The sequence below is a fragment of the Poecilia reticulata genome, chromosome 14 (assembly GCF_904066995.2).
Source record: "Poecilia reticulata chromosome 14, P_reticulata-male-v2, whole genome shotgun sequence".
NCBI classification, from domain to species: domain Eukaryota; kingdom Metazoa; phylum Chordata; class Actinopteri; order Cyprinodontiformes; family Poeciliidae; genus Poecilia; species Poecilia reticulata.
The window spans coordinates 23546634-23569252 of NC_088843.1; the positions used below are offsets into that span (position 1 = coordinate 23546634).

The window sequence follows — 22619 nt, forward strand, 5'->3', positions numbered from 1 at the left end:
GCACATACTGTACTCTGCACGGTATGTAATATGGACAAACAATAGTGGTAAAAACACAATGTTTAAAGTAGAATAAAGTTATGAAACGTAAAAATAAACAAATCTTATTTGTACTGCTCTGTACAATATCAAAATATAAAAATGCTTACAGAGAGGGCTTAATAACGTGCTTGATTAAAAAAAGAAAAATACTTAAGTTAAAATAGTTTTACAATTAATTTCTCTCCAACATAATTATATTGTTCTCTGCAACAATGCTATTATTTCTTATTGAAGAAATAAGGAAAGAAGCAGGGATAGAAACAAGAATACTTGGTCTCTAACCCAGGCTGGTCAAATCTTTAAATAAGTGGTTCAAAAAGATGGTAAACTTCTAAATCTCCAGAAAGGAAACACAAAATGTAAAAAATGTGATGCTTTATTTTTTTCTGGGAAGTCAGAAGTTGCAACAACTACAACCTGGAGGAGTTGGTTTCTAAAACCAGTCTTAATTATAGTGGTATTTTTGCCTTAGCAGCAATTTAAAAACCTAAGATTATTGGAATGATTAGCTGATGCAAACTTAAAGTTTTTTTTATATACCACATTTTAAAACTACAATGTTGACCAATTGGTAAATGCTGTACAAATGACACCATAAAAGTACAAAAGCCCAAAACAAAAAGATTAATGATTTTTTAGTTTGCGTTAGAAAACCAGCTGCAGCATTCTGAAGTCTTGCAAAGGAGGTCAGATTAGCACCTACTTATCGAGGAACAATAATCCAGTTTGGATGTATTAGAAGCATTCAATTCAATTCAAATTCAGGATGGTTTGCGTTGTCCATAATTTTCTTGATTATATGAAGAATCCAATTTTTTAAAATATAAAAATAATTTCACTTTAGATAAAAGCCTTGGTTCAAAACAGATTGCTGTACAAACCAGTTTTTCAAAAGGTAAAGTTAGAGTTAAATATAACCCTGAAATGTTTAAGATGGAAGTGGAGAATGGCTTCAGGCTATCCAGCTGCAAGTGACAATAACTGCGATTACCAATAGGAACAAACATTGTTACTTCAATCTTGTTCTCACTGAAATTGAGGAAATCTGAAGCCGTCCAAAAAAAATCAATAATCAAGCTCCTCTGCCTTCTCCCAGTGCTAACTGGAAACAACCAGATCAGATCCAGGAGGAGGGTCTTAGCGCTGTCAATCATGCTCATTTGCGCCATTGATCCCCCTCCTTCCCACATTTTCTTCTCCCTGTCAGTAAAGATTGTCATGAATGCTAAGGCTAGTTAGCATTTCTTTGGATGGCAATAGTAGCACAAGGAGGAGCTCACACAAACTAAACCTTCATGTTGTAACTGTAAAGTCACCAGAAATAAAAATGCAAAAATCCAAGCAATTCTCACAGAGTAATATGTTTTAATAGTCAGTTTGGACAGCAGTTGAGTCACCGATATTTTCTACAAACATTTTTAAATCTCAATTTGTGTCTTTTATTTTGACCAAACTATGCATACAATAATAGCAGGTAAAAACTATAAAACTGCTATTAAAAAGCGAGCTGACATTGTCTTCCAGAGAGCAAATCTGTAACTGTATTAGACGTTCTGAATATGGGGAGCAGCATGTCAACTTCCTGTAGACATTAAAGAAGAAGAGGAAGGATGAAGATCTTTGCACTCTGGATAAAATGTTGATGTTCCAACAGATCACCGAATCATTTTTTGGAAGAAAATTCCAACACCTGGTACTTCCGCCTCTTTTCAGACAGAAGAAAACCTGCTTGAAAGTTGTTGTTAATTAGGTACATTTCGTGTTCCTCAGGACAACACCTCACTCTTCCATATGACCACCAAGTTCTTATCAGTGAGCGCCACCAGGTAGTGAAGCTCTGGGTCCATCGCCAAACTGTTGATGGAGGGGCCCTCAATCCGGCCCAGGCCTTTCCTCACCGGGGTCGGCCATTCTAGCACCTGGAGAAACAAGAAAACACATGGGAGCAAATGGAATATCTTAAAATTAGATTTATTCTTCACATTATTTCTTCTTTTGAAATAAATTAAAATGTAAAAATTGTCTGATGTCAAATATTTGCATTTTCGTAGACATTTATGAAATTCAATGACTAAGTCCATTAATACCAACAGGTGCATCTCAATTTAGAAGACCATCAAAGCTTCATTTATTTGACTAATTCAGTTAAGAAAATGAAGCTTCTTATAAACAGGTCAATTCCATAAAGAGTGATATATTTAAAGTGTTTATTTCTTTTACTTTTAATTACAGCTCATGAAAACTCATGCCTATTTCAAGTAGTCAGACGTTTATATTCATGGTCATTTCGGCAAAATTACCAACAGAGTTAGCAATACTCAACAACCATAAAACTGACAACGTGAACAAAATTTTGTTTGTTCCAAAAAACTCACTTCCTGAAGCGCAAACTGTCTAGTTAGGTGTGCAGTAACAAATTTGACTCATTATTGGCGATGTACTGTGTTGTGGAACATGTTGTGTTGTGTGTGTTGTGTGAATCTAGCGCTTCAGCATTAGCAGAACTAAAATTTATTATTGGTGTTTTAGGGTTAGCACAACTAACTTACTAACTTATTAGTTAGCGGTGCCAACCCCTCTAGGTATAAAACTGAGTGGAAGGAAAAGGTGCAGTAGAAAACAGTGCAAAAGCAAAAGGGAAAGCTGCAGTAAAGCTAACTTAAGAGCTCAGAGGAAGATTCACAATGTTTGGAATGCGGCCAAAGATAAAGACTGGTTACAGTTGTTAATTATCACTTAGCATCAGGAGAAAAAAGAACTGGACTTTTGCTCAGTGGTCCAAAGTCCAGTTTTCAGATGACAGTGAAGTTTGCATTTTATAAGCATCCCAGTAAAACCACAGACTGACCTCCTCCATGATAAGCCACATTGTTGCAGTAATTCTTGCAAAAGGAGCCCAGACCAAATATTGACCATAAAATACATGGACAAACTGTTCAGTAGGTCCATATTTGTTATTATTCATCAGTTTTTTTTAGGTTATGGGTTATAATCTGAGCAACCCAAAATGTGAATAAACATCTGTTTTTGCACATAGCGTTTAGCAGTCAACAGATGCCTGCAGATGGTTTGCTTACATCCTGCTTGTTTACAAGATGAGTTCTTTCACCATCTGGCTCCAGTTCAGCTCAGCCACCATCTTCTCAGATTTCTGCCACTAGCTTGCATGGCATATCGTTACTTTAAGCACCAACTGTTCTGCTCAAAGTGATGTTTATCCTTCTGACTCTTCTACTGTAATCTATCAAGGTAGACGGAGAGAGAAAGAAGGAAAAAATGGAGCAGAAATGAAATACCTGAGTGGGTGGAATGGTTTCCCCTCTCTGACTGCTGTTCTTCTGGAGGTTGGCGACGTGATAAGTCCATATTTGTCCCTTGTCGTCACCACAAACTATGTAGCCCTGTCCTGAAGACGACACATGCAGGAAGTTAGTGCCTCTGCTACAAACAAACAGCTGGGAACATTCAGCAGCCGGCCCCAAACATCCAGCCAACCGAATGAATCTGGAATGTCAAACTCCAGTCCTCGAGGGCTGATGTTCTCTAATCGTATATGACAGAAGGTTCTACAGCGTCCTGCTAATGATTGCATTATGTGATGTCGGACCTGAAGGGCTGGAGACACCTGAGATGTAGTTTTTGAAGAAGCTTGCCAAAAAAAATTACAGTTACACAAAAAAAATCCAACCGGATAGAAAACAAACAGAAAAAGACACTCGATGGCAAAGAGAGCAAATGTACTGCTTTATTCAGGGATCCTACACAGTTATTATGTTAAAATTACATTTTTGGACAAACAAATGTATGGATGGCTAGATGGGAAAAAGCCTGAGGCCAACAGAACCATTATCTTCAGCCTATGTTTTCCTCTCCAGATCTGAACTCTAATCAGATTCTGGAGTTTTCTAATCGGTAGGAACCCAGGAGCTTATAGACGGGTCATCCGTCCAGGTCCAGCAGAACTCACCTGGGCAGGTGTTCAAAGACAGGTAGGGAACGTCGGTGACGGCCCACTGCAGCTCAGCCAGAACCACAGCGCACACCGACCCGCTCCTCTTGCCTGGCCGCTGACTCCTGGTGCTGCTCCAGCTCCACAGGTAAATGGACCCATGGGTGTGGCTCTTAGAGGCTGGGGTAGCGCCCCCCACAGGCAGGCGACAAAAAGAAACAAGAGAAGTTTGTGTTTTAAACCTCAAACCAGGATAAAATTTAACAATAAACACCATTTATAGCTGTCTAAGAATTAATTACTTACATCTTACAGCACCATCATGTGATCTTTAACCAAAACTACATCTGATAATGAAGAAATCTAACTTACCCACTACATCATCAGTGAGAAAACTCAACCCATCGATAGTGTGGTAGTTCTGCTGTTTGTCCTCCATCTTGTAAATGGGGAAAGTTATTTCCATTTTGTTTGACCTTATAAGAAAAACCCAACAATAATCAGTGCTGACTGGTCGTCATGGAGCTTTGCAACATGTTTCCTGATTAATCCTAGAACCTCTAAAGTTACTTCACTTTTTCGTGGTGCTGTTGGCTCCCAGCTGTGTGTTGTAGCAGAACAGGCCGTCCTCGCAGGCCGTCAGCAGGTGTGTGTCGGGGGAGGCTGGCGGCAGGCAGATGTGCAGAGGTGTGGTGCCGACCTCCAGCGTCAGCAGCTGACTGGAGGGAGAACGAGTAGGGAGTTCAAGAGAAACCCTTAAAAACATCTGGACTGGTTCGGACCTTTCAACACTTTAAATTCAGTTCAAATCATTCTATTTATTGAGTGAAATTAACTCATATCATCCAAGTATTTTCAAAGTCGCTCTGAGAAGAATGAACCTTCAGTAGCAGTTAGACCTCCAACAAATCTAATGAGGCCTCTAACTGAATATTGCAGAGGATATTCCACAGCAACTTGTCCTGGATGACACCATCGGATGTTGGCAAGCTCTGCTAATCCACCTCATTTGCTTTTGCAGTTCTTTAAATCTCTGTATGGCTGTACACTTGGGGATATGTTGGAGTAGCGATATGATCCTTACCTATCCTGATGGATGAGAAAGAATCTCTAATCTGTGGATCTGTCGATGGGAAAATTTGCTACAACCTACCAATCAGTAGCTGTGTTTCCATTCAACTGTGATGTGAATTTCGAGCAAAGAAGGAAAATGCTAATTTGTCATGTTTCCATCTTCCAGTTTGGAGCAATTCAAACAGGCCACGCTAAGCAAAATTCCTTCAGATGTTAAAGGTACGGATGGCTCTAAACTGGCATACACCTCAGAAAGATGGAGACTGCTCTGTGTGCTGGAGGTTTTGTGCCTCTGGTAAGGTACAGACCCACTGGTGGATGGGAGCGTTCGGTACGTCAGAACTTAATCCGCAAATGTGCTTCCATCTCATCTTTACTGCATTAACTCTTTCAGAACAGCCTAAAACCACATCAAACGAACGTGAAAACCTTTTTGTGATATTGGGGAAGTTATTCCAAATTTGACCATTTCCATATACTTTTTCTAATGCGATGCTTCAAAATGTGCATAAAAAACTGATGGAAACACGGTTACAGCCATGTTTCAAAGAGGGAAGGGTTAATTTGGGTTGATTTTCTTGCCATTCTCTGTTTTAGTCTAGGTTTGTGCCAAGCTACAGACAGAAAGTCTTTCTACTTGCCAGTCTTCTGTAAAAAGCCAGCCTCATAGAGTGCATGACTAATAGTTACCATGTTGACAGATGTGGATCAAATTCATGATGTTTTCCAACACTACTTTATGTTGATCCATCACATAAAATCCTGATAAAACATGAGAAAATTCCAGAGAAATGATTCTGGGATAAAAGAACTTCATTCAGTCAAACTTACACAACTTTGAAGTTGCAATGTTTGTCCAGTCCTCCGATATCCCACATGATTATTTTGTTGTCGTAGGAGCCGGCTGCAAGAAAACACAGGCTGAAGTTGGTAAAAGACAAAAATAAATAAAAAAGAGGAACCAAACTGAATGAGGCAAAGCGTTGTTGACAGCAGAGATGTATGTAAAAATGTACAAAGATCTGAACTGTGAGGCTAGAATGAACATTTATATAAAGATCTGATAAACTCAGAGGAAAATAAAGTCATGTTCAAATCCCTAAACAAGGCAGGAATGATTTAAAACAGTGGTGTTCAAACTTTGGTGGCCCACAAAATTCATTAAATTAGCAATGAAAAAATGTGTTTATTGTGATGTTTTTTTTTTTCTTTTGATTGTACCCACTCAACAACAAACTTTAAAAAATAAAATAAAATCTGAATATCAAAAAAGATCCAAAAATAAAAAGGGACTTCAAACTTCTGAAGCAGGCTGAAGCTTAATTGAAGAAAAACAGACAATTTCCAATTTTTTGAAAAACAAAATAATTTCAAGAGCTATAAATGGCCCTTGGAAGTGTGTCTGAAGGGTGCCACACTTCAGACACCCTTTATTTAAAATGTGCTGTTTATTTATTCTATTCAAGTTTATTTAATAAAGGACAGCCCAGTAAAAAAATGTTACATGATAAAACCAAGCAGCTCTTATTTTGTACAAAGGTTTTCTAGACACAGGCTAATTTGCAAATCCAGGAAAATTAGAAATTAAGGATTCCCATTTCACACACACCCACATACTGAATTACTGTAACTATTAGCAAGAAATACATGAGATGCACATCAGACAAGACGCATATCAGCCGTTTTTAACTCACCTTGGAATTTTTAATTAACCAAGAAATTAAAAGTTTAACTCCATGATGATGAAGAGGTGGATGTTAAAACTGTGTTGGATGTTCAACACAGACAGTCTGGATAGTCATTTTCCTATTTAAACCTTTTCTTCTGTTGATTTAATTAAATTAAAAAATGAGATTGGAGCTGAAAAAAATCACCCTCTTTTGGTTTGAAATGACACGCGGTCAGTAAAAACTCACTGAAGAGGAAGTTTCCCTGCCGGTGGTTGAAGCGGAGCACCGACAGCGACTTCCGGCTGGCTCTGAACTCGCCATACGCCATGTTGTTCCTGTGGTAGATCAGCTTGACGAGTCCTCTCTTTCCGCCGGCGGCGAGGATACTGCAGGGCTGAGACGGAGCGCTGATACCTCTGGACATCAACACAGTGGTCCAGGCCAGGGAGAAGAACTCCTGTGGTCAGGGGCGACAAGCATGAAGATAATTCACAGTTTTTCAAATTTTTTAATCAGGTTAGAGTTGGACAAATACATCAATAACAATATTTATCGTGATAGACACATGATCAATATCAATAGATAACATGTTTGATAGGATATTCAATCATTTCACTGAACTCCAATCCAGAACCACACAGAACTGTGGGGGATGTAGGCAGAGGAAAGGATTTAGCAGCTCAACCTCTCATGGCCACCTAAGTGAGTTTGGTGGTATCAACTAGCTCACTCGCTCCTTGGTTACTTAGCAACAATCTGCGGGTAACAAGCAGTTTCAAGTTCCTCTCAACTTTGCTTACCTAGTAACAACCTGTTGAATAACTTGCGCAGCAGCAGTTTAAGGTTTTGCCACTGTGCCTCACATCTGCTTAAAAAACTAAACAATGGAGTGAAATGAAAACTCTGGATAAAACAGAAACGTTTGGCAGTATTTCAGATATTAAAACAATAATAATTATCGACATTGACAGATAAGAAACACTTTTATTGTGGTACATTTTCAGCCATATCCTCCAGCCCTGATGAGAGTAAAATGATTACAGACTAAATTTTCTTACAATTGAAAATGTTAAGTATTCGTCTTTTTACAACCAGATTTTTATAAGTAGAACCTTGTCTATCCAGAGCCTTTTTCTGAAAAGCCATCTTTGCTGCACCAATTTTTTAAAATGAAGTTAAAGAAGCTCTTTCAAAACTCCTGCTTTTATAACTGAGGAAAAGCTTGTTCAACCAAGTTAAGGAATTAGAAATTTACATACTTTTAACACAGCAAATGTGCAGAATTGTTTTTTTTTTTGGGAAGTTTTGGATCTACAGTGAACAAAATCCATTTTCTACAAAAAAAAAAAGAACAAAATCAATTTTGCTGTAAATAAAACGTACCTCTCCTGGAACTTTGTACTTCTTCATCACCTTCCCTGTTTCACAGTCGATCACACAGACCGAGTCTCCTCCACATGTTGCCACCAGTCGGCTTCCTGCTGTGCAAGTAGAAAAAGTGAATTCAGTCGCTCCATTTTTAATATTTTAATCTCTTAAACTCTGTTTTTATCTGAAAAATATCAGGGGAAAAAGAAGAGGAGGTACCACTGGACTCTGACTGCGGCTGGAAGGCGCAGGCCCACAGCTGGGTGGAGAAGTCGTCTGAGCTGTCCTGTTTACTGTGGCACTGCAGAGCATGGAGCGGCTTCAGAGAGACCGGCTGCAGGCGGAGAAAAGAGCGGAAATCAGAAACGTTCAAACACAAAGGAAACAAAAAATACACAACTTCAAGCTGCAACTAAACTTTAGCTTTGTCATTAAACAAACATCAACAAGTTAACTATCTTTGCATTCAGCACCAAGATGTCACTCTGACCACACTGACCCCCTACTGTGGGATATGGTGGTGGCAGAATCATAATATGGGAATGCCTATCTTCAGCAGGGACTGGGAAGCTGGTCGGAGTTTATGGAAAAACCTGTAGTTTGTCATGATGTAGTTCAACAAAAAAAAAACAGAGAGTGGAGCGTCTCTGTTCTTACATTACCTTTGTTTTGCTGCAAGCCTTTATGATGGGCAGCACATGAGCGTTTCTGTACAGCTGTGCAGCCTTTGCTTCCTTTCTGCTCAGGTTTTCTTTCTTCTCCGCCTCTTTGACCTGTTGGACCTTGGCGCTCCTCCTGGGCGTCTCTGCCCTCGTCTCTGCCTTGCTGGGGGTTGAGGGACTCCGGTTCGGCTTCAGGGGACTCATCCTGCTCTGGGTGCCTGCCAGTGGTTTGAGGCGGAGACTGGATTTGCGATGACTGCTTTCAGCGGGTGATTCAGGGAGGTCGGCACGCAGCTTTTTGCGGGGTGTCAGGCTGATGGAGGCGTCTGCTGCTGCGTCCGTCTGTTTCCTCTTAGGACCTGTTTCCTTATCAGGCCCGTCTGTTACCTCAGATACATCCTGAGGTAAACAAACCCAGTGTGAAGTTTGAAACTCAGCATTAAAGCAGCTAGATCTGATAAAGAACGAGCATTAATGCAGTTCTTACGGTGTCGTCGTTATTCTCAGTGTGAGCTTCATCGTCCGAGTCCTCCTTCGGTTCCGCCAGAGAGCGCAGATACTCCTTAGCCAGAATCTCCACCTGCAGATCACAACATGCGGTAAAATGACCATCATGGCTGCAGAAAGTGTTTACCGTTCAGAACTTACCCTCCATTTGGTGAAATCAGCCACAGAAGTGGGGCCAAATTTAACTTGCTGACGGGCGGCGCTCACAAAGTTCTTTTCGAGGGAAGACAGTTTCTCAGCAGAGACGGGATCCGGGAGACTGAAGCTCCTCTCCCAAACAGCAATCATCTAAAAAGAGTCAAAAGCAACACGTAGTACAAAAGGAACCAGACTGCAGATGCATATGGGCCCAATGATTACTGCTGTAGGCCAGTTGTTAGCTTTTCTCCATTAGCAACAGTTCACTTCTACTCAACGCCACACAGTTTGGTTTGTTTATGGAGGAATTTTACTGCCAAAAGTTAAAAGCTTTCATTTACAATTACAAAGCATGATTTCATATCTTATCTTTGGACTCAAAACTTCTGCTCTTTTTTAGATCTTTGTTTTCATGCGAATAAACTTTTTCTCTGCACCGATCACAGCTGTTTAAGATGATATCGCCAGATATGTATTCATTTTGCAATTACACCAATTTCTCCGGTGCTTCTGAGTTTTAACAATATATGTGTTTGTTCCCAATATAGGGTTAGGGACGATCTGTTGTCTGAGATTATTTTACATGAAGCTACTTGGCACATACGTCCCATTATGTACAATTATTGTTTTTTTTTTGTGACTCTGTCTTTCCCTTCTCATTATTATTTGAATTATTCATGCTTCCGCAGGCTAATTTTCTGTTGTTATGAAAACACTTTTGTGTCTTGTTGTTGTTCATTGTTAGGAATAAAGTTTTTGAAAAATAAAATACAGCTTAGAATTTGATCAGTCACCATTGTGAGTTTTTAAAAATGACAGGTTTGATTTTTGCTCTTGTGGGTGTCCAGTTAGAAAACCACTAAATTGACAAAAACAAATGATTATTCTTTTATAAACATGTCATTACTTCCTGACAATTGCAACAATAAGATTGGTGGTGGTAGATTTCTCTGTCTAATAAATGAAATCATCATCATTTAAAAACAAAAAAAAATGTTTCATTTATCCCAATGAATATTTCCCTTCATTAATGTGTCATTTTCATACCCTGGTCCTCAGGTTGTCACTGTAAACGTATCTCAAATGGTTGGCAGTGGCAGTGACATCCTTGCTGTTGTAAATTTGCAGATTGGGCAGCAACACAAACAGCTTGTGATTATCACTCACCTAAAACACAAGAGCAAGCAAAATTAAAACAAAGCTAACTAACTTTACACCCGACAAGGTCACATTTTAAACAATTTCTAACTGTTTATTTATAGTTTCCTTCAGCAGCGTAAGAGTTAATTAAAATCTAAATTAGGGATGAACAACGTGTCTGCATGAATATCAGTATCGGCCATTTCAACATGATATTAACAACCAATGTTTATTTTCATCCCGTTATCATTACATATTGAGCATATGTATTACAGAAGTAAATAATGCTCATGGAGAGGCCCAGTCAGTCTCCACACAAACTGAAATTTGGAGTTACCCAGAAACATAAAAGGATTTAGAAAGTTTCTGGGTCCAAATCCTTCCTAAGATCTGGGCAAATCTGCCGACCAACAAAGTTTTTTGAATACATTTTGAAACTGAAAATAAATTAAACAAAAATAATTTAAACCTGAAAAAATATTGAAACAAAAGTAATAAAAACAAAAATCTTAAACTTAAAAATAACGTTTGACCTGAAAACAAATTTAAACTCAGGAACATTTTAGAAACAATTTTTCAGATTCAAGGTTTTTTAAAAGAAATTATTTCAGTTTAAAATCTTTTTTTCCACTTTAAAACATTTTAGCACATTTTATGGCCCCAATTTCGGTCCATATTTTTCTCTTAGTTTAAAGTAATTTTTTACTGGGGTATAAAGCATTAAATGTGGATGAATCAATGACATGCTAAATAATTTATAACTTTTATGAAATGAGTTTAGGTTGATAAAGTGATGAAGAATCAAGTCTCATCAGTAAAAACAGTGAGCCATCTGAAAGTTAAGCAGCTGCATTTACACCCCTTCTCACCCGCTGATCTTCCAGATGTGCAACTACTGAGCTGAATGGAAAACATCTGCAAGAAGCTAAAAGTTAATTCTGCGTACATTTGCTCTGTCAGTGTAAAAAACAATACATCAAAGAAGTAATTAGTATTTCATTAAATATGCCTTTCAGTTACACTACAGAACCAAAGAAAATCCTTTGAACGTGACAGAAAGCTTACAGTGATATAAAGGTTGTCGTCCATCTTGAGCTCTTCCAGAGCCCTGAGGGACTCCAGGGTTGTGACGTCCTCCATCTGGTTATCGCTCAGGTCCAGGTACCGGAGCGCGGGCAGCTCCAAACGCTTAGGGAACTCCTGCAGCCTGTTTCCAGACAGATCCAAACGCTCCAGTGACCTCAGGCGTGACAACAGCTTCACAGGAAGGTCCTCAAGCTTCAGCGCCATCTTAGATAAACTGGCAAAAAAAAAATGATATGATTAAATTGGTGTTTCCACAGGCATATAGACTCTACAATCTTGGATATGTCCCTTTTGCTTTACTTGGCTAAAGTTACATTCTTCAACATGTACATGCAAATGACGCTTAGAGTTTAGTAGATGCCAGTTAGTTTTTCAAGTGCGTATACATCTTGCAATAAAAGAAGTGGACCCAAACCAAAGCCTTGGGGTACCCCACATGTAGCAGTTTATTCAGACACTGAAGTCTCTGATAGAAAGGAAAGACGCTCCACAGTGAGAGTTTGGAAAGAACATTAAAGCTGCTAAAATGAGGAAATAAAGTTGCAGAGAATCAGTGTGTTGCTCTTTAGGTTCCTCTGTTCCTCCATGATTGTTTCATCCTCATCTACAATACAATAATACTGTTCCCATGTTTCAAACTCTGCTGCACTCAGAAGGTAGCTTTGAAAGTCAATGAATAACATTGAGATTCTTTGAGTGCAGCTTCACTTTGTATCTAAACATCTGGATAAAGCAGGACACAGTGGCAAATTACTATGAGAACATGCAAAAATTTTAAATGGTACTCACTTCAGAGTTTTGATCTGTTCCAACTTGTTGGTTTTTGGAGACCCTTTCTCCAGTAGAAGTTTCTCTGTAATTTTCTCCATCGTTAATCTGCAGGAACAGTTAGATTTTAGAAATAAAGACAGCCAGATTTAAAGAATAGGCTTTAAATAGTACCTGCTTCTAGATTTCTATTTGTATAAATAGTTTAGTCTATGGTTAAAGAAATCATGTATCTGTAAAAAACAACAATGGACAAATAGAGCTTTAATGTTTCACTGAAAATTCCAGTATTAAATAGTAATAACACACTTTCATCAATATTGCGCTACTTTTGAGATGAATACAGATAAGAGCAGAAAAGCACAGTGGTTAAACTTAAAAGCCTGGTTGGTAAGTATTACAAATTTAACCTCGTTGGAAACGCAAACTGCTAAGTTTCTTTTCTAATTTAACATTAATAACGACAAAAAAAAACATTTAGTTATGCTTCATGCTGCTGTCTTTTATAAATAAATTCCAGGATAACAAATGTCTTATAATTTCCAAAGATTTATAGATTGATTTACTTACAACAACTCGCCCAGCTTCTGCTACACTCCACACCACTACAGGAACTGAGCTTCCCGGGGAAACTGCGTCTACATCCGGTGGGCGTGGCTTGAACGAAGAACGCACGTGATGTTTTTTTCCCCTCTATCTTGACTGCAAGGAATGTGAAGAATTCACGACAAACTACATTTCAGTAAATGTGTGACCTTGATAAATACAACGTAATATGTTTTATTTCTGAATCAAACCTTATTTGTTATTCATATTTACCCCCAATTTTTCAAAGTATTCTCGTTCAAAGTACCTAGTATAGCAAAATATCAAGGGATCCAAAATTCTACCAATGATTGATTTCCTATTAATTATTAATTACATTAATTAATTTCATAATTGCATGTTCATTAAATAAAATGTGTGTCCCGTCACTCTTAATTTTTAAAAATGCTTTTCCCTTTTTTAATTGCCCCCTTTCTCTGAACTCTTAATGTAAAAGAGTTGTGATTTAAGTCAAAACCTTGAACATGACAATTAATTATATTTATTTATATCTTAAATTTCTTAATCTTTTAAAGTCACAGAATTGTTTTATTTTAAATTATGCTTCTAAATTTCTAGGGGAGGGTAATTTAATTTAATTTAATTTAATTTAATTTAATTTAATTTAATTTAATTTAATTTAATTTAATTTAATTTGATTTAATCATTTTAGCTCTTGAAATGTTTTACATTCAATAGGGGGCGCGCCTTCTGTTTCGCTGTGGCTCGTGAGTTCCTAATAAAAGAAGAAGAAGCACCAGCACAATGATGGCGCCTGATATCAACAATGATGGTGTTTCTACATGCGGCTGTAAAGGCATCCGACGATGTATCATATGTGAAAAATTCAAAGGGAAAACTCAGACAGAGACAAGGGAACCGGAGGTACAAAATATCAACCATAATTTAGCTTATTCTAATAAATACACAATATTGACAACAAGTTACGGAAGCCTTTTCAGGACATTCCGTCAATAATCTAAATGTTTACTGTGCTAAAACGTGTGCATTGTCTCTTTTTTATGTTACCAATGTCCCTCATGTCTCACTTTCTGAATACAAACAGAATGTTGCTGATAAATTAAAACAAACTCGGCAATTTCCATTTGCATGATTAACGAGTTGCTCTCTCTTTTTACCAGACTGACCAAAGTCTTCAATGTGGCTTTCTGAAGGACAATTTTGTTCAGAGACTTCCTAATTCATTTTATTTGTCGCTTCTGTTGTTTTGTTTATTTGTTTTGGATATTTAAAATGTCTTCAGGTTCCAATGTTAAATGTTCGTTAGAAATGAAAGTATATTGATCTTTGAGAGAGCGAACTTAAATTATTATTCCATTACCATTATATTATTTGAAAATGGTCCCAAACAGCATTATTGTTTATTGCTGTAACTTCTGGGACAATATATTGTGTAGCAAAATGTGTTATTGTGACAAGTCTAGTAGAAAAGTTCAAGGTTTTAACTATGTCTTTGGAATTTTTATTTGTTACAAAATAATATTCACTTTTTAAACGCTGTTATTACAACTATAGTTGTAGTAATAAATGTGTAGTTAATAGTGGACGGGGATGTGTGCATTGTAACTTATGCACTCACTGGCAGAAATGTTCATGTAACTATACTGAATTAATTTAAAACTGACAAAAAAGATATTAAAGTCTTCCTTTGGAAAAGGAGGAAAGGCAGCAGCTTTAACTTTATTGTTTTGTTTTTTGGGAAGAAGATGCACCATTTCCTCTATGATGCTGAAACAAAACTCGCTGTCTGCAAAGATGGAGATGGAAAAGGTGCATCTTTTCCTTTTCCCGGTGTCTTCCTGTGGGAGAACTTCATATCTGAGGAAGAGGAGAAGGAGCTGATTGGCTTCATGGACCAGGATGTTTGGAATCTGTCACAGTCTGGTCGAAGGAAACAGGTTATACTCCATGTTTTCTAGCCTCAAATCTATGAACCACTGTTGATTTGTCAATGAAGCCAATCAAACTGTTGTATGATTGCAGGACTATGGTCCAAAGGTGAACTTCAAGAAAAAGAAATTGCGTCTAGCTAACTTCAATGGACTCCCTGGTTTGAGCCAGAAACTGGTGCTGCGGATGCAACAGGAGCCAAACCTGCAGGGCTTCCAACCGGTGGAGCAGTGTAACCTGGACTACCACCCTCAGCGAGGCTCCGCCATCGATCCGCACTTAGACGACTCGTGGCTGTGGGGTGAAAGGCTTGTCACGGTCAACATGCTCTCAGAGACTGTGCTCACCATGTCTCTGGAGGAGGGCCTGCCAGAGCGCGGGCTGGTGGGGAATATCCGCGTGGCCGTACGGCTTCCCAGGAGGTGTTTGGTGGCACTGTATGGGGAGGCGAGGCACAGATGGAAGCATGCCATTCACAGAGAAGACATTCAGGAGCGCAGAGTCTGCAGCACCTACAGAGAGCTGTCTGCAGAGTTCCTGCCTGCAGGGCGGCAGGCGGAGCTGGGAGCCAAGCTACTCGATATTGCTTTGACGTTCAGAGGAACTCCTGTATAAACGCATCAGACAGATAAAGAGAAAGCTCAACACGTCTTAAGTGTCCTTGACTGAAGTGAATGCTTGTAGTCTTTTGCTCAGCCATTTAACAAAACAAGGCAAAACACCTCTGATATTCCAGACTGTTGTGAAGCACTGTTTTATATGTTTGTTTTTTTATTCAAACTTTCAGAACAGTTTTATCCAAATCTTTGCGACTGTGTTCTTAAAATAAAGTATTTTCTTTCAGTTTGTTGTTTATGATGACGGTGATGGAGAAAAACTGTCCATCAAATTGCTACAAATTGTTTTATTTCCAAAACTTCCACCAGATGGCGACAGCATGCACGTTTAATCTTCATAGTGGAGAACGAAGTGATTGTATTAATTTCTGTAAGACATCAATAGAAAAAACCATTATATAGTTTACATTAGATTTTTATATACCAGAATAAATTAACTTTTATCAGATGAGTATCAAACTTTATTTGGAAACGTTGATCTTGTATTATGTAATGTGATATATATTTTTTTGTTTTTTCTAAGTATTCATAAAGTGATAAAGTATTTTACGTAATATTTTTATTAATAAATTTGTTACTTAGAATAACAGAACACCTATTTTACTTACAATTTACTATATGCCATAATAAATTGTGATATATAACAGTGAAATATAAAAATGTTTACTTGTAATTTAAATATTTTATTAACTTCTTCATACACGGAATTTAAAAATAAAATATGTACGTTAAATAAATTACTTTTTAATACAATTAATTTAATGAAAAAATGACCGACAAGTTAACCAATTATATTTTTTTATAAATTGAATTTTCAGTCTTCAGAGAGTCTCAAAGTAAACAGAAGTTTCCTGGATCAGGTTTTTAGCAGATAGGCGACAGTAGATCTGCAGTAAGAACACCGATTGTTAAACACAAGTTTTCCACAGGGATGTGTTATTTCTAATACATTCATATGCTCACTCTTATGCAGCCCACAGATAATCCTTCAAAGTTTGTTTTCTGTTTACGACCTTGTCATCTGTTTTGACAGCTGTCTAACAGTTTAAAAAGGCCAGGCCGATGTTTTCTGGTAGAAACTTGCTTTCCATTCATCCATCTATTAAACTGCTACATGTAGCAGTTAAATAAAGTAGCCTGTTCATCAAAAATATTTAGCAAACATTTTTATTATTTTATATCTAATAACTTTTTTGAATATTTATATTTACATATTTATATTAACGTTTAATGCACCCTGTAATTAGTTTGTAAATAATACTGTTACGCGCTTGTTGACCGTGCTCTTATTTTGAAAGTCGGGCCGGACATCCGTGTTTACGTTAGCTCTTGCTCAGTCTGATCGCTGGTGGCTCCGTGTGGTTTTTAACACCCAGCTCTGCTACAAGCCGGGTTCGTCTCTCAGGGAGGTTTCACTCGCCGTCGCCAGGAGGAGTCAGCTCTCTTTCGGTCGGCATAAACAGCAACACGGCGGTTATGTCTGCGGTTCGGACCCCGAGTGGAGACTTCTCGTTGAGCTGCCGTAGCCGTTAGCTCGCTGCTTTGGGTCCGCTGAGTTGTAGCTACAACAGGCTTTTTGTTCTGCTCCCGGACAGCCTCTGCATGACAAACCGTCCCCACTGTTCAGAGCGGACAGGGCGGTAGTACAGCGGCTGCTTTATTGGGAAACGTGTCAGGGAGACCACCCCCTTCCTCATCATCACCACCACCACCCTCCGAGGTTGTGAACCCCTGCCGCGGGGCTAACTCCCCCGGTCATCGAGCGAATTCATGGCCGGAAATCCGAGGAGGGGCGCCGGACTCATCGGGCTGATGAAGGACGCCTTTCAGCCCCACCAGCAGCCTCTGCAGCCTCACCAGCCCGCTGTGGTCGATAAGAAAATGGTGGAGAAATGCTGGAAGCTCATGGATAAGGTACAAACTGTCTCTGGGTTCAAAAACGCTCTAATATTGACATAAAAACTTGTTGTTTTTTGTGACTTTAAGCTGTTATCAGTTTTTATGCATCATAAAGTGTTTACTTCTCACTTCCTTCTTCTAGATTTATGATCATATCAGGGCTATAACCAACACATACACATTTATCATTAACATTTAGGCAACAAATCAAACGGGTTTCCTGGATATCCAACCTAATGTGAAAACATATTCTCATCCCTGAACTTTGTCACGTTAGAACCAACACCCTTCATATATTTTTTGAGAATTATATGTAATAAACCAACACAAAGTAGTGTATTTATTTACTTCTCTTTAATTGGATCCCTCTAAATTAAGCATAAAGGAATCCATCTAGAAAGACAAATTAGAAAATAAAATCCACCAGAATGTAATTTAACACTTTTGAGGTTCTTTGGAGAACATTAGAGAAAAAAACCTAAAGCAGACAGGTCAGGGAGAAAGTTCTGTAGAAGTTTATAGCAGGGTTAGGTTTGAAAATAATATCCTATATATCAAATAAATTGATAAGTTAGCCGTTTGCCAAAAGCCATATGAAAGATTGAGCTTATCCAAAATATTTCAGGATCTCAGTAAAAGTGTGAGCAATTTTAAGATATTAAAGAACTGTTTGGAGTGTGTAATTGTATAATAAGCATTATGGTCCGACTACATGCATGCTAATGCACTAATCGGGCTGGTGGATGGAGTCGCCCACACCTGACACAGATGACGGTGCCCAGAAGTCACAGAGATCGTTTGAAGCTGGTGTGGGAGAAAGGATGGCGGAAAAATGTGATTTTTATCTCAACTGTTATAATCATTGAAATATTTTCTGATATTTCTGTTATATTCTAGTCCACTTAAGAGCTTTTTGGCCAACATGAACATGCTGTAAATCGTAAAACGTTGGATTATTGGTATCACCAAGCATTGTGGTGGCAGCATCATGCAGTGGAGATGTGTGTGTTTTTTTCCAACAGGGACAAAAATGCAGGTACATGATGGGGATAAATGTGAGACAGTCCTGGACAAAATCCAAACCTGCAGCCAGAGATGGACTGGACTGTTTTAGATCAAAGCATATTAATCCATTACAATAGTCTAGTCAAAGTCCAAACCTATATCCAACTGAGAATCATTGATCTGTCTTCAAATGTTCAAAGCTGTAGCCAAAGTTGCTTCTACAAAATAGGATTTAGGAGACTGAAAATAAATTCACATCACAGTTTTCTTATTTTTAATTATTAGAAATGTTGAAAACTATGGTTAGTTTTCCTCCCACTTGAAAATCAAGCTCTACTTTGTCTTTGTATGTCAGATAAAATGCATAGAAGTTTGATGTTGTGACATGAATGGATGTGGAACAGTTAGAATGATAGACAAATGTTATTTTGTTTTAATTACTGGAAAACCTATGTTAAAATGGAAAATATTACATTCAACACAAAGTATTTTAATAACCACACTTTCCAGTGACTTACTCAAAAACGGACTTGAGTACACTCATGCCTGCTTCTAATAAGTTTAATAAACTTTGCTAAATTCAACAAGCATTTTAAAAAAGACTGACCTTAGGGTCAGTCTTTACTACTGACCCTAAGGTCAGTAGTAAACTGGTGAGATTAGATAAGGTTTCTTTTCTATTATTTATTTTCTCTATTTGATCCCAGAAGACTTTTCAACTGAAAATTATTATTGTCCCACAGTGGAGATTCACACAAAGATAGAAATAAAATATATTTCTATCTTTCTATCTATCTATATAGGCCTGTCGCGATAAACGATAAATCAATTAATCGGACGATAAATTAAACCTATCGACCTCATTTTAATTATCGGTTTTATCGTCTCTCTCTGTCTTTTTTTCTTTCTGTTGACACTGAATGAAAAAAGGCTCAGCTCCGGTGCTCTCCACTGACCTTCCCTTCCTCATTTCCTTAGTCTAATGTCCAGCGCACACTGCAGTCGGCTGACAGTCAGCCCATTTTTAAAACCTGAGAGACACATTAGCCGACAGAAATCTTAGGTATAACGGTTCGATCGGGTTCGTCGTGCCGTGTGGTGTCCAGCCACATGAGCACAACATAATGGCCACAAGTCCAGTTAACTAATTTTAAAACCAGGCATTAATCAATGCTTTACTAGAATCTACATGTGATGCATGTGGCTAGAGTCAGCGTAAAGTCCGGACTGAATGAAAATCATTGTAACCTATTTATGTCATGTTAACGAAGAACAGCTGAAAATTACTGGGTTTATCAATTGCGGTAGCAATTTGGCTCCAACTCCTCTCCTTGTCATTTCTATATTCTTTGCATGAAATGTTGAATAAACATTAATGTTGTTTCCACAAATCATCTCCAATGTCTGCTGGACTTCGGTTTGCGCCATGTCAGCTGTTTGGGATTCCCCTTCGTAATTTCCCCTCAGAAAGCGCGAGGAGAATCCGCGCTTTCTGATTGGCTACCTGTCACATTTAGCGTTAAGCTCCTAGTCGGGGAAAACCCGATTTAGATCGGAGCGGCCAGGACGATCTACCGTAACACACCACACACTACAGGATGATCGGTTAGATCAGCCAATGATCTAAGATTGTCATAAGGGGAAAATAGAGGCAAAAAACCGTGTAGTGTGAACTACTGCATTAGGTAGTGGAATGTGCCCGTTTTCTCTGTTTAAATCTAGTGATTACTGAAGGGCAATATAGTATACAGACTTCATAAACTGCACTCTTTAGGTTGAATGCAGTATTTATTTTACTTTGGCTTTATGTTGTTTACTTTTTATTCAAGTACGTTTTTTGTTAATGGAGACTGAGAATCCATTTTATTTTTGGTTTTGGTTGTTTTGTTTATTTAGTTTATCAGTTCCAGTGTTAGACTTTATTTTCAAAAGAAAACATATCTATCTATGGCAGGAAATCACATGCATTATTAGTCATTTCCATTAAATCAGTGTCAAAAGGTCTTGAAACAATATTATCGTTTATCACAATAATTTTTTTAGACAATTAATCGTCCGGCAAAATTTATTGTGACAGGCCTATATATTATATATGTATATATATATATATATATATATATATATATATATATATATATATATATAATATTATGCAGTAATTGCAAAATTACAATCTAAAATACTATGCAGTAATCAAAAATAGACTAATCTGAGTCAAAGAAAACCGCAAGTGTGTAAGACAATTAAAAATGTGTATTTGTACATTAAGAAAATAAGACTGTTTACAGTAAGTGAAGATAAAACTGTGCAAACAACAGACCTGTGTGAATCACAGCAGAAATGTAAACACTCACTGAATTTGTTGAGGAGTAATGATTATAGAGTCTGAGCTGCTGGAGGAAGGATCTGTGGTAACACTCCTTTGTGCACTTTGGATGCAGCAGTTTTTTATTCCAATAAGGCCTTAGTGCAAAATCCTTTTTTAAGTTTTGTAGGAATGCAATATTTAAATCCGACCAAATTATTTGCTTTGTAAAATATTGCATGCTTAGTTTTTATTGTTGTTTGTATCAGGTAAAATAAATCACAACATTGTTTTTGTGATTTTGCTTATGTTTTTAAAATGCTCTCCTCGCTGACTGGAGTCGGACTGTTTTGTTAACATTTAGTGTAGCTCCATCTAGTGGATGCATAACGTAACTCCAGCCTCTACTGTAGCGTTTATTCTATCCGCCTTATAATGCGGTGCGCCTTATATATGAAAAAAGTTTTAAAATAGGCCATTCATTGAAGGTACGCCTTATAATTCAGTGCGCCTTATAGTGCGGAAAATACAGTAGTTTTTTTTCATACTTTGGTTCATTTTTAGGTACAGAATTCAAAAAGGTCAAAGTATAGTGGTGATTTATAAGTTGATTTGGTAATGAATATTCAACAGAAGATATTATTTTCAAAAAATGTATTCAGTTATTGTTGAAAAACAACTAATTCTGGTGTTTTATCCAAACTTTTGCTGTCACTAGTTTGCGGACTAGCGTAAGCGCCACCAGAAGGAGTACGGATTACTGTAGTTTACCGACAGCTAATGTAAACTGCTTTATGTGTGAGGAAAAATAAATACATTTCACATCAGTTTGAAAAGCTACATTCATACAAATGAAAACAAATGATATTTTATCTAGAATGTCATTATGTGTTATAAACTCAAGATATTGTTCCAGTTGATGTTTTCTTAATTTCAGTTATTTCATTCGTTTTAGTTAACTATAATAATATTGCTCTCGTAGCTAAAAAGCTCATGCTTTTCTCATTACTGTTAAAAGATATAAAAACATGAATAAATAAGCAGTATAATGGTTGTTGAGACTGTTTGTTTTGACATAAAGTGATTTTAGCATCACTTGTTTACTGCAAGCACTCATAATCTGGATCGGTTGCTGTTATTTTCTGTGCTACAAAGTTTAGGAAGCATTGATCTAAACTGTATGAGAAAACCGAACCCCTCCAAATTAGGACTACAATGGTGTCCCTGATGCATTTCCTAATTGGGATAACATGAAGTAGGTCGCATTAGGAGAGCAGCCCCTTTTTTTCCAGTGTTGGATCAGGGAGAGGTGTCGTCTGTGTGTTGCATCTGTGGCCAGGGGAAGGTTTACTTTGGTCCCATTTATCGCCGTCTTTCTGGTTTTATCTCTCGCCGTCAGCTTTGGGCTGAGATGGAGATAAGAGAAGAAAGCAGAGAGACGACAAGACGAGACTTGAGAAGATATTACTGCAGGAGGGCCGGAGTAAGAGGAGATAAGGCAGGGAGACGGTGAAATGTGTGTGCTGTGCTGCATCAGTTACACCTACAGGATATGTGCTGATATCCCTTTTGTCCTGTTTGAAGTTTTAAATCCTTTTGTTTCTGGGTTATATAGCGGCCAGATGTGTAACGCCTCTCTAATAAAGTGTGCAGACTTGGTTGGAAGATGATACAAAGCTGGAAAAAGTGTGTCCTCTTAGTTTTGTTTTGGATTGATTCATCACACCTTCATGCTTCAAATCATTAAATACATTTTAATATCAGATAAAAATTTCCAGTGTTACTTCTTTTGCATTCCCTCGCAAGAGATAAAAAATACATCCAAACTATTTGGACTATTTCTGAGTTATTATCGTGAGGTAATCAGTCATCTGACAGTTTTGATTGTGTCTC

The 22619-nt window shown here is 37.8% G+C and overlaps 3 protein-coding genes across 5 annotated transcripts in view; 2 read left to right on the forward strand and 1 right to left on the reverse strand.

Moving 5' to 3' along the window:
- Positions 1–1387: 1387 nt before the first annotated feature.
- lrwd1 (leucine-rich repeats and WD repeat domain containing 1) lies at positions 1388–13087 on the reverse strand. Of its 2 annotated transcripts, none has more exons than XM_008428561.3 (16): positions 12975–13087; positions 12426–12512; positions 11616–11850; positions 10458–10577; positions 9414–9560; positions 9253–9345; positions 8766–9164; positions 8323–8437; positions 8119–8213; positions 6982–7192; positions 5897–5969; positions 4567–4710; positions 4364–4467; positions 4010–4171; positions 3339–3448; positions 1388–1961 (listed from the first exon to the last, which is right to left on the reverse strand). In XM_008428561.3, the coding sequence occupies exons 2-16, from the start codon at positions 12503–12505 to the stop codon at positions 1809–1811; spliced, it is 2241 nt and encodes a 746-aa protein (XP_008426783.2). In that variant the 5' UTR covers positions 12506–12512; positions 12975–13087; the 3' UTR covers positions 1388–1808. The 2 variants fall into 2 exon arrangements, with proteins under 2 accessions (XP_008426783.2, XP_008426782.2); XM_008428560.3 differs by having other exon boundaries at positions 8119–8216; positions 12975–13086.
- Positions 13088–13714: 627 nt separating this feature from the next.
- alkbh4 (alkB homolog 4, lysine demthylase) lies at positions 13715–15743 on the forward strand. 2 transcript variants are annotated; one of them, XM_008428558.2, is made up of 3 exons: positions 13715–13874; positions 14714–14908; positions 14994–15743. In XM_008428558.2, exons 1-3 carry the CDS (start codon positions 13755–13757, stop codon positions 15513–15515), a joined length of 837 nt encoding a protein of 278 aa, XP_008426780.1. In that variant the 5' UTR covers positions 13715–13754; the 3' UTR covers positions 15516–15743. The 2 variants fall into 2 exon arrangements, with proteins under 2 accessions (XP_008426780.1, XP_008426781.1); XM_008428559.2 differs by having other exon boundaries at positions 13721–13874; positions 14717–14908.
- Positions 15744–16822: 1079 nt separating this feature from the next.
- Positions 16823–22619, forward strand: part of LOC103476312 (E3 ubiquitin-protein ligase CBL-like) — a 29381-nt gene continuing 23584 nt past the window's right edge. The window contains exon 1 of the mRNA XM_008428557.2: positions 16823–17431. Coding sequence (XP_008426779.1) covers positions 17288–17431 — 144 coding nt within the window. The 5' untranslated portion in view covers positions 16823–17287. The remainder of the gene's footprint in view (positions 17432–22619) is intronic.